The sequence below is a fragment of the Phaethon lepturus genome, unplaced genomic scaffold (assembly GCF_000687285.1).
Source record: "Phaethon lepturus isolate BGI_N335 unplaced genomic scaffold, ASM68728v1 scaffold6603, whole genome shotgun sequence".
NCBI lineage: Eukaryota > Metazoa > Chordata > Aves > Phaethontiformes > Phaethontidae > Phaethon > Phaethon lepturus.
The window spans coordinates 296-12,842 of record NW_010526924.1 but is presented as its reverse complement, the minus strand read 5'-3'; the positions used below and the strand labels follow the sequence as shown (position 1 = coordinate 12,842).

Below are 12,547 nucleotides of genomic sequence, written 5' to 3'. Positions count from 1 at the left end.
CAGGAATTACTGTCTCACTAACCTCGTAAAGCCACAGTGCCATCATCAGAAAGCTTATTTGGATCAAGAAAAACTTTGGCATCGGCATCCAAGGAGTCTTGTACATACAAAACTCGCTGGTTCTGCAGTCCTGTATTGTAGAAGTGAAAATATCTAAAAGAACATAAGAAGGAAAAGTAAGTAGCAAGAACTCAGATTTTCAGTTAGGCAAGCAAGCAAAACTTCAATGAGATTGCCATGAATGACAGAAAAATATAAAAGGGAAACACAAGCTTCACAGTAGAGTAGGAATTCGCAGTAGCCATCAGGGATTTAACCATCCTCTGTAGGTGCCTTTCTCTCCCCCTTAGTACAGAGGAAGCCCAGACACCAATTTCTAGATCTCTAAAAATGAAAGGAATCTCATCCCAATGTGATATAGATCATATAGAAGAGACTGTAGATATATCCAAAACATCTTTTAAAAATAAAAGCTCCATTTGCTACAGTGTATTTCAAACAAAGCTAAGTATACTATAAACTCTACATAACCGTCTATCTTAAAGGGCGCTGGCAGCCTTAGTGTCTCTCTGTTACAAATATTGGCACAGGCTCCCATCCCCTATGTTCTAAGCTTTGTCATTCCCATAGCCGCTTTCAATCTGTATCGGGTGGCAGACAGATGTTCAATTGAAACAGAACTAAAATTGTTTCATCTGTATTTCCCAATGTCCCTAAAACTGTGTGTGTTTTGAAAAAGTTGTAGGAGCAGAGCATTACAGAAATCTCTTTAGTGAGGGATACTCTTTGCATCATAAGACACCACAGAGCTCAAAGAAATCAATAACTGTATTTATGCAATTCATAGATACTACACTTTTCTTCCTTCATAGGACTTCTGAGTTTTACTACACAAACCTGTGATTTTGGTGAGCACAAATCAAACAGCAGCTTCACCTGGGGGAACAGGGGAGTTTATGGGGTAATGTTCCAACCTAAACATAAGTTCACATATTGTCTAAGACTGTCCAGTACTTGGATACAAGCACAGGAACCTGATAAACCCAGAAGGGGGAACTATACTCACAAAGGCCTGGCTAAAAATCTGAACTAGTAATATGTTCAAATACTAACAATAATATTCGATGAGTGACAAAATTGAAAAATTCAAAGGAATAGGAGAAAAAGATATGTAATTTTCCCTTTGACCATGCATTTTCTAGCCAATTTCACCTCTGCAATGCTGGGCAATAAGCTGAGAAGCAAAGGTCAAACAATGCCACAGACACAGCACCTCCCTGAGCACTCTTCCTTTTTGCAGATTCTACAGAATAGCTCTTCAGACACGGTCCTTTAGCAGTTATTCTTCAGCAGAAAACTGGCATAATTAAATTTAAGAATTTCTAAGTGTCATGGGAAGTTTAGACAGTTATTCAAATAGACTAGTTCCTCCCCCCACCCCTTACTATGTGTTACTTAACTTGGTAGAGCCCTCTTGATCTCCTCAAACACCACGCTACATGTTTTTTTTGGTATAATTTTTAAACTGCTGTGATCTGAGTTCAGCACGTACCAAGAAATAGAGTAACACTCAGAAAAACTAAAAAGACTTCTATTGAAATCAAAGTAAAGTGTCGTAAGTCAAAGCACAAAGTTAAGCTCCTGGCATAAATCTTCTTCCTCGAGGACAGTCAGCTGCATCAAATTAAGACTTTTTATCTCTAGTGGAGACTATATTCATCGCTGCCATGAGCACTTCTGCAACATCAAGCCTTATCGGCATTGAAGATAACCACACCCAGGCACATTTGCACTGCACAAGAGAGAATGGGTCAGAGAATCCAGAGCAGACACAGGCCTGCACCAGAATCAGATTCAGCATAGACTACACATCTGCACGAGCATCACATACAAACTAATAAGCTTTGCCTGACTCACTCAACAAGGCTTACTTCTCCGGATGCAGCACTGTCCTAAACAACTCCACTGCTTCTGGGCTTAAACCACACACCTCTATACATTGACGTGCTGTACCACATCAGTGACAACTTAAACCAACATCAGCTTGGGTTCACTCCCCACAACGTACTTTTACAAAAACCCACATAGTACAGACTTTCCCTCCTCTAGTTACAAGTATCCACATCCTCCTCTCGGCATAGGACAGCTAAATAAAGAATAGCAGATCTCCCTCAATATCTGTGCAGAAATCTTAAGGCAATGAGGCAGTCCTGAAGGGCAAAGGAGTCCAGGAAGGTTGGACATTCTCCAGGAAAGAAATCTTAAAAGCACAGGAGCAGGCTGTCCCCATGTGCCAAAAGACAAGCCAGTGCAGAAGACCAGCCTGGCTGAACAGAGAGCTTTGGCTGGAACTCAGGAAAAAAATGAGAGTTTGTGACCTTTGGAAGAAGGGGCAGGCAACCCAGGAAGACCACAAGGACGTCATGAGGTTATGCAGGGAGAAAATTAGACGGGCCAAAGCCTACTGGCTACTGCAGTAAAAGACACTAAAAGAGCTTTGTATAAATACATTAGCAACAAAAGCAAGGCTAAGGAGACTCTCCATTCTTTACTGGATGCAGGGGGAAACAGTGACAAAGGATGAAGGAAAGGCTGAGGTACTTAACGCCACCTTTGGCTCAGTCTGGTGTTCTTAAGCAACAAGACCAGTTGATCTCCATGTACCCAGCCCCTCTGAGCTGGAAGACAGGAACAGAGAGCAGAATGAAGCCCCCATAATCCAAGGGGAAATGGTTAGCGATGTGCTACACCACTTAGGCACATACAAGTCTATGGGGCCAGATGGGATCCACCCAAAGGTACTGAGGGAGCTGGCAGAAGTGCTCACCAAGCCACTTTCCATCATTTATCAGCAGTCCTGGCTATACAGGGAGATCCCAGTTGACTGGAAGTTACAAAGTGTGACACTCATCTACAAGAAGGGCCATAAGGAGTATCTGGAGAATTACAGCCCTGTCAGTCTGACCTCCATGCTGAGTTATGGAGCAGATCATCTTGAGTGCCATCACGCAGCATGTACAGGACACTCAAGTGATCAGGTCCAGCCTTTTACACCGCTTCCCACAGCATTCTCTTAGAGAAACCAGCTGCTCATGGCTTGCATGAGTGGAATGAGTCACCCTCTGAAGATGCTCTTTTGCCTCTTTGTCTCCCTCCTTGGACTACAGAGAGAGCTTAGTCAATAGAGTAAGCACCTAACACATAGAGGGTCAATGACAGGTGCAATATAACCTACCCTAACTCTATATCCTTGCCTTCACCAGGATGATTGATGGAAATAAGCTTCATGAAATAGGGCCATGAGGTTCAACAAGGCCAAATGCCAGGTCCTGCACTTGGGTCAGAAACAACCCCATGCAACGCTACAGGCTTGGGGAACAGTGGCTGAAAAGCTGCCCAGCAGACAAGGACCTGGGGGTGTTGGTCGACAGCTGACTGAGTAAGAGCTGGCAGTGGGCCCAGGTGGCCAAGGCATCAGATACTAGTGTGGCCAGCAGGAGTAGGGAAGTGACAGTCCCCCTATACTCGGCACTGGTGAGGCTGCACCTTGAATCCTGTGTTCAGTTTTGGGCCCCTCACTAGAAGACAGACATGGAGGTGCTGGAGCATGTCCAAAGAAAGGCAATGAAGCTGGTGAGGGGTCTGGAGAACAAGTCCTATGAGGAGTGGCTGAAGGAACTGGGGTTGTTTAGCCTGAAGAAAAGGAGGCTGAGGGGAGATCTCATTGCTCTCTACAATTATCTGAAAGAGGGCTGTGGTGAAGTGGGCGTTGGTCTCTTCTCCCAAGTAACTAGTGACAGGACAAGGGGAAATAGCCTCATGTTGTGCCAAGGGAAGTTTAGATTGGATATCAGGAAGAATCTCTCCACCAAAAGGGTTGTTAAGCATTGGAACGGGCTACCCAGCAAGGTGGTTGAATTCTCCCAAGTAACTAGTGACAGGACAAGGGGAAATAGCCTCATGTTGTGCCAAGGGAAGTTTAGATTGGATATCAGGAAGAATCTCTCCACCAAAAGGGTTGTTAAGCATTGGAACGGGCTACCCAGCAAGGTGGTTGAACCACCATCCCTGGAGGTATTTAAAAGACATGTAGATGTGGTGCTTAGGGACATGGTTTAGTGGTGGACTTGGCAGTGCTAGGTTAATGGTTGGACTTGCTAATCTTAAAGGTTTTTTCCAACCTAAATGATTTTGTGATTCTATGAAATACAAATATAATTTATAATTTGTTTTCCTAACTAGTAGCTGCTTTTGACTTGATTCACATTCATCACCACCTACAAAGACATTCCTCACCTACCTTTTTCCTTTCTTGAAGTGGCAACTGTACTTAGGATAATCGTAGAGTTCAGTCATTCGTTCTTTGAACAGTCCTCTGACAGGACACTGCTCGAGAAAGGGTACTGTAAGCTTGTTCTGAGCCTCCACAAATGCCTGAAAGAAAACAATCCCCCCCCGAAAAAGACATGAACTCAAGCAGAAATGCATATTTCCTACAGGAAACACTATTTTCTGAAACAGTGCATCACAGACATCTTTCCCCCCATATAGATTATGTAGCATCACAGCTGAAGAGTCATACATACTTATTTGCATTATGCCACAATACTGTAATAAGACTGATCTTGTACCTTGAATAACATCTGTCCAGGGCACACACTGGGGTAACCAGTGGTTCTGTCGAAGACAAGCCAGATTCCTGCCATTCCCCTTCAGAAAAAAAAAAAAACAAACCCCAAACCTCATGCTTTTAAAAACTCTCCTTATATTTGCCTAAACAGCATAGAAAAGCTAGCTTACAGAGTATATACCTAGGAAATACCATCTTCCCTTACTTCACCACAAATACACAATACTCCCATACTCTATAATAAATAAATTAGGAAATTGATAAAGATCAGAGTCCCTCTTACTAACAGACAGCACTATCACTTCAGGAGCTCTGAAGGGCTGGAAGATGATAGAAAATGTCACATGCATCATCTGTTCATCCTATTAACATAACAGACAGGATTAGTCCCAGCCAGTATTTCCTGGAAAGGCCAAAGTACTGTTCACAGATCAGTTCTTAGTTACAAAAGGTAAGAATACCTAATCTCTGAGAAGAGAACTTTGAGGAGTCTGGTTTCTTTAAAACACTCCACCTCCCAGTCACAAACACTTAATGACAGTGGCCAAAACCATTACCACTCCAGCTGTTTGTTAGAGGCTGCCGCTCCCATGGCATGCATGGAAAAAATGGTGCTCTGTTGTTCTTTATACTCAGTACATTACTGTGAACCACAGCTGCTAAGAAGCAGACATACAGGCTATTCTGTCTCTAACACGGAGTAGGAAGGACAGGACACTGTGTATGTGGCTGTAATTCACATGTAATTCACAATGATGGCTGCAGTATCACTCTTGGGCCCCAACCCTCAACTCCAGCTTGAAACCCCATCCACTCATCTCTTGCTTACACAAATCTCTTTCCTAGTTGCTTGGAAAGAGGCTATTGTTTCTACCTGTCCTAAATCTGTTGCACAGCAAGCAGATCAACACGTGATAGTATCTGAGCTACACTTCACCGCAGGGCATGACCCACAGGAGCAGCAGGGCTACAATCCATATTCCACAACCTATGTTTCACAGTTCTTCAGAAAAGCCAGCGGCTGTACAAACAGGGCACCTATCACATATCTACCAACTGCTATCAATGTTTACTCATTTATTAATTCTTCAAGTGAAAAAGAAGAAAGAATAGAACATAAAACTCTTTCAGTAGCATTTTACAGACGTTTCACATAGCCTCACCAAGCGAGCACATGGGGCAAGCAGAGAGATGCTCTCCCTCCTACTTGCCTCGCTGCCACAGCAGTGCATAGCCAAGGGCTGCATTGCATGCCAGGCTGTGTTCTTAGAGACTTGTCAGGCCAAAAGGGAAAGGAGAAAGCACATTAAATATGGTCAGTTTCCACTTGAAAAGTATTTGTTCATGCCTAACAAAGCATACAGAAATGGCTACGCTTTAAACATGAAAATGCAGAATTAGTAACGCCCTAAGAGCACTTGGCTAAGTGCTGAAACATATTAGTTTAAGAACATGTGGGATGGTTACACACAAGTCACCACTCAAGGATGAAACAAAAAACAAGCACTACAGCACTGAAAAGGAACAGATACAGAAGACTAACAATGATGACTTCTGGACCTTTACTCAAAATTAGACTCTGCATCAGCGAGGATCGAGTCAGGAAATAATCCCCTCAGAAAGACGGAAAGAGGTGAATGCATTACCAAGAAAAGGCCAATTTCTCCCTTTAAGATTCCTACTGGCACAGACAGCTTTAATACCCCACACAGGAGCACAGCGCATCCCAATGGGTATGCAGCCTCCACACTGTACCTCTGTAACTGTTCTGCCCCACATCAGATGATGAAAGAACTTAATCAAATCTATCCAAGAATTATGTGTATCTGAAGTTATTTTCTCTAAATGGCAAGACATGAATTTCAAAGACCACATACACAAAAATCTAGACAGTGCATGCAACACAAATAAACTAACTACTCAAAGTGCTGTGACATTTTCAGAGAAAAGAGGTCTTCTAAAAACAGGTATAAAACCATCCATTGTACTGGATAAGCAAAAACACTTTTCAGTTGCATTCAGTAGACAGAAACTGGCACACATCTTTCAATTAATCTATCAATAATGTGACCAAAATAGGAACATTGCTGCAAGGGTATACTGGAACTGTGTTACTCACTTTTAACTGCACAGTCACATCTTCCCACATCTACTTTCATTACTGGTATTCAAAGAGGAGACACAAACTTCCCTTTACAAGCATTTGTTGCACAAGAGCATGCTTACATACTATTGCACTCACAAACAAATCACTAGTAGTTTTGCTTTTGCAGGAACTTAGTATGTTTTTCCCATTTCCACTTAGTATGCACCAAAGATTCCAAGACTATTTGTAAAAGGGAATGCCATCACTATCTAAAACAGGAGGTGAGTATTACAGGTTTTTGAAAGAGTTACACGGAGGAGAATCCAGTCCAGTCTGGAAACTCTCTGTCCTTACACTTTTGAGCATGAGGTGGCACTCATGTTCAAAAAGCAATACATAATTGGAATACTGCTCTAGGTCAAGTACAGGAACAGATGTCAGCAGAAACTTTCACAGTAACAACGCCATCCACCACACTGAGCTAAACAGATGCCATCCAGGCTATAGCGCTAACAATAACTCTTCGTGAGCCTACAGAGAAAGATTAATATTTTACCTGTAGAAATCTGTAAATGACAATCTATCACAAGCCTTGAACCAGGACATAATTTGCTAGCAGAAGAAAGGACAGAATGAAGAAAGGACAGAATAAGGGTCCAAGTAAGGCATATGCTTATGGGTGTCTCGGAAAATAAGGTAATTTGAAAAGCAAAATAATTTCTGAAGTGTTGTACTAAAAGTAGAGATGTTCTACTTGAGCAGGCCGGTCGCTATTTTTAAAAAAAGTGTAACTAAATTTCATCTAAAAAAGACATGCCACACAATTTTTTAACCATGCTTTGTTACAACCTATCAGCTTTCTACATGCCACTAAACTATTCTCTTGACAAGATAGTTTCTTCCACTCACAGTATACTTGCCAAGGAGAAGTCTTAAGATAGAAATTGTTTTAACATTACTGGTCTTTGTTACTAATATGTGAAGCATTTACAGTTTGTTTAACAGTTACCCCCAAAACTTTCAGATACACCTTCTCAGTACAAGGTAATTCTGTGCAACTCCTACAAGAGGGCACATACCTTTTTTTCAAGCATTACAAAATAAAACTAAGCAGACTTCTGGTGGCTTGCCTGTTAGCATTTACTTTAGTATTCAACAAAGAAAAATTCAAAGTGCAATTGGAAATTTATCAAACCATGTGAATGAAACACTGGTCAATTATAACTACAAATCCATTCAATTGTAGTTTTGAGTTTCAATTCTAGTCTTAATCCAAACATACACCTGTTCATAATACCACAACTCAACTATGTATGCTACATGATCCCTGCTCCCATCCTGCATGTCTGAAACAAGCTACACACTACTGCCTCCACTGTCAGTGAGTTAAGATACTGTATATGACTGACACACACAGAGTAGCAAAGACTTTGCTGTAGTCTAAAAAGGAGCTTATTTCCCACCAAGTGTAAAAACAAACCAGTAAGTTGAAAAGTCCAACTGAGCCAAACCCAAGACATCACCCAAGTGTGGTTTTGCAGGTCTACGACATCACCAGAAGTGTTTTAGCAGTGTAGCACAACATTTCAACTATGCTGGGGGTGCTTCCTCAGTTTGTCTTAAAGGTCAAATGGCCAAACAGTAGCAAAGCATGAACCCAGCTTCTGCACTTCCTCTCTCCAAAGTGAGGTAGGAACTTCCTCATCTCACCAAGGGCTCAGTTTTTATTTACTTATCTGGAGAAGGGAGTTTTGTTTACTTATAGCTGCACACAACTACTCCAACCAAGCACACACAGGGAAAAAAGTGATACAGTAAAGCACATGGATCATGAATATGGAGGTGTGTACTTCTTGAACAACATCTTCTCCACAGAAGACTGAGGATGTGGCTTGACAATAGGCTTAATCAGCTCTAAGACTGTACATCTGAGAAGAAAGCAGTCCTGCTTAGCCACCTGCAGATTTCAATAACCTCTTTTTTATAGTAGATACACACTGCATATGGAATAAGATCATCTTGGCCACCTGGCGAAACAGTTTCTAGACCTATTTGACCTTCACCTAATTAAAAGTAGGCTGTGGGCTGCTAGAAAAGGAGAGATCCCATTCCTGAACCATCTTAGATCCAACTACCATGTGGCCTTGGGGTGACCTAGATTAAGCATGTGTGCAAAGAGAAAACTAATCCACCAAAGGCTTACCCTCAAGAACATCATCTTGTGATGGCTACACCCATGCAAGGGAGGGACAGAAACATTCAGGTCAGTGCAAGGAGGACGAGGGAGGGCAGAAAGAAACCACAGAACCACCTGACTTAATGGAAACCTGCATACTACAGTGGATCAGGTACAGTCCCATCTGCACTCTCACTGCAAAAATACCTGATTAAACCAATTAAAAAAAAAAATCCCACCCTTCTATGTTCACTTGTTTGTAGGCTGCTAACTGTAAGGGCCCCACAAGATCATCTGGGCTAGCCACTGGAAAAATGTGTATGATTCTTTATATTCATAGCTGTTGTGGATAATTACTTTCAGTCCCAGTCCTGTTAAACCTACAGCAGACATCAGGTGAAACTACAATCAAAATTCCAGATGAAAATTCCAGAGTTAAGGGCAATCTCACTTGCCTGTGCTTCTTTCTCCATGCTTCAAGAAATAGTAAACTTGATGTTTCACCGACTCACATCAATACAGCAATAAAGTGAGGCCGACCCATTTATTTTCTATGGCCACACCATTTCTGACCATTTCTACTAAGTCTAAAAAAGTAGAATTCCAACATATTTGAGTATCTACTTGACAGCACACACCAAACAATTCTGACTGCTTGCACATGAGAAAAGGTTCCTAACTTAATAAATGAATGACGTTCAGTCTTCACTCTTGGCATAAATCAGAATTTTCACTGTTACACACACTCAAATCAAGCAAGCATGTTGTAAACAGGAACTGAACAGGGGCTCTTTCGCTAGAGATGAGCATGGACACCCAAGGAATTCTTCTTCCAGTTCCATACTTAATATATAGAAAATGAAAGGCAGCTTATTGTTGGAGGTGTACACAGGATATTTTTACTTTTCCCCAAAACAAATGGAGGTTTGGGACATTAAGGAGTGCATAATGAGAGCGAGCAACTTGGAAGAAGATTAGGAAGGACACAGGTCTCGAGGTCAGTGACTTGAAGGCTTGAAAAGTCTACAAAGCACGCTCCAAATTCTCTCTGAAGCCTGCACAGTTATTCAATTGCCTCTACACCAGTGTCTGGTTATTCTTTGATCTGGTAAGTGCAGAATGGCTATTCTGCAGGAGTCCTGCAAACTATCTCAAAAACTTGGAGATAAAACTATGATGAAAAAGTATCAAGAAAGAGTAGCCATCAGCAACCTCTGCTGTGTAGCACAAAGAAGTGAGTGATAAAGCAGATGAAAGGAGATCAGCACTTCAAGATTATTTTTTTCTGACCTCTTCTGTGAAAGAAGTAGAACAGCAAAATACTTTAATTGCCTTTGTTCAGTAAGTCCTGGAACTTCAGGAAAAGATGACATACTCACATACTTATACACACAGGAACTCTCTCCACCCTCTGCATCATACTACTACTGTACTGCAAAATTCTGCCAAGGCATGTGTTTTTTAAAGTGTAGGCAACTAAGATTTAACAGTATTTTCATTCCACCAATATCACGTCTTGTGTCTGGGCTTCTGCATTTTTATGCATGTCCCCCATTCCTTATTTTGCCTCCTATATATAAACTACCAGCTCTGGAGAATGAGATTCACCCTCTTCCAACCGGTCTCAACCAACCTGTTCACAGTATGTGGCAAAAGTATTGAACACAGGGACACAAAAAGTCAGGTCTTGGCATTTTCTCAATATCAACTCTTCCATAGGATCCGGAAAACCACTTTAATAGGCATTTGTAAGGCCTCTATAATAGAAAGACATAACCATACCTCCCCACACATATATCCCGCTGAATTTGGCATGAAACTATCCTACGTGTACTGTTTCTTAAGGATGCCAGAATAAAAAAAAAAAAATCAAAATACTCCAAACTTACTAAATACCTAATTTTCAATGTTAACATCCATGGCAGAGTTTCTCACTAAAACCTGATCACAAATGAACCTTTTTCATCCACATGAGCCCTTATATACACTGACAGATTTATAAGTAGGGAATGGGATCCCAACTGCACATGTTTTATCTTGCTCTTGACAGTTACGGTAAGTTCTATTCAACTATCCTCTAGCTCATCAAGATGTACTATGTAAGCACATACATGAGAGAACTTAGAAGAAATCTCACAAACAGAAAGCCACCCTGCAGGGTATTTTTAAATGGAGATCTTGCCCTCCACCATCTTTCTGACACAATCATGCATACTAGCTAGATGCCTGTGTTTTAGATCTGGAACTACAGTTACCACAAAGATATCGGCCATTACAGAAGAAACCCCCTCCACACTGCCACCGACCACTTTCTGGCTATCACCCCTGCAACTCCTTATGCCATGAATATCAGAGGAATTGGCTTACAGTCATATTTTATTTTTTTTCCAGGATTCTCTCTCTCAACAAAAGACCAGTTCCAGCAGCACAGTCTAGCTATACCAGGCTGAAAACACTGCAACATCTGTCACCTGTAATAAAAGCAATTAAAAAAGCCTAACTTCAGGAGGAAAACTTCTTTTTTTTTAAAATGGGGTCCAAAAAAAAAGAAAGTATCCGCATACTTTGTCACTGTACAAAGAAAACAAGCCAAAGGAGTTTTCTTTCTACCCTTCCTTAACTATTTTATTATGGCAATTTTGGATGTACTTAGGACAGTGGATAAAGCACTCTAAAATCATAGCATTTCTTTTCAGTGTGACAACACCTCCTTAACCGTTCAAATCGTCTAAGAAAAAGGGCTCAAGACAAACAGGGCCTTAGTTTTCCAAATTTTGTGATCTAGGTTATACCAATCATTCCAGTCTTTCCCACATTAACATAAAGGTACAAAATAACGGCATTGCTGTTGGTGCCATAAGATATCATGTGAACTACACCTACATTCACTATGTAAGTTTTCAAGAAGTATTAAAAAAAAAAACAGAGCACCCATGCACCTAGTTTTATAAGATAGAACCATGACAAAATAGCCATTCCCATACAAAGAAAGGTTACCTTTGTCTGTTCGCTATCGGGATCTTCAAGCCAGCAGTATGGGTCACTTATTTTACAGCCATGGTAATCCAACACCTGAATTTATAGAAGACAATACTTTAAAAAAAAGACATGCATGCAAGCAAACTCTATTCATCGAGGAATGATAGTCATCAAAATGAAGGGTATTTGTAATTTTACAAAAGCATACAGCGCTAAGAAGCAAAGGAAGAGAAAAGCAGCACCTTGCTGCCAGGTGAGTTGCTAATATTACCATTCTTTGGTGATGGCACCAAGGCAGCATAGCTGTCCTCAGAAAAAACAGAGCACCAGAGAAATGCAGAACATAAACATAAATTCCTTCCACGTGGTATGTTAGTAAAGTAATTTAAAAAAAATAAGCAACACACAAAACCCCCAAAAAACCAAACAATGCCAAACCTCCTCCAAATCCAGGTGCTCAAGTCAATTCACAAAACCCAATTATTGGATGCACCCAAAATGTAGTCCTGGTTACACAACTGTCTCTGGTTTAGCCCTTCCTATTATTGCTGCTCACAAACATGTGAGTAAAGTACATACATAAATCTTAAAACAAAACCAAAAAAAACCCACAAAAGAGTAACCCACGTGGCTGAATTTATGTTTCCTTCCTCCAGTATACAAAATAAGACTAGAT

The 12,547-nt window shown here is 41.1% G+C and overlaps 1 protein-coding gene across 1 annotated transcript in view; it reads right to left on the bottom strand.

The window, feature by feature from the left end:
• Positions 1–11,964, bottom strand: part of PREP (prolyl endopeptidase) — a gene marked incomplete at its 5' end in the record, with an annotated part of 110,376 nt that extends 98,412 nt beyond the window's left edge. The window contains 3 exons of the mRNA XM_010283213.1: positions 23–153; positions 4,301–4,434; positions 11,890–11,964. Coding sequence (XP_010281515.1) covers positions 23–153; positions 4,301–4,434; positions 11,890–11,964 — 340 coding nt within the window. The remainder of the gene's footprint in view (positions 1–22; positions 154–4,300; positions 4,435–11,889) is intronic.
• Positions 11,965–12,547: the final 583 nt, after the last annotated feature.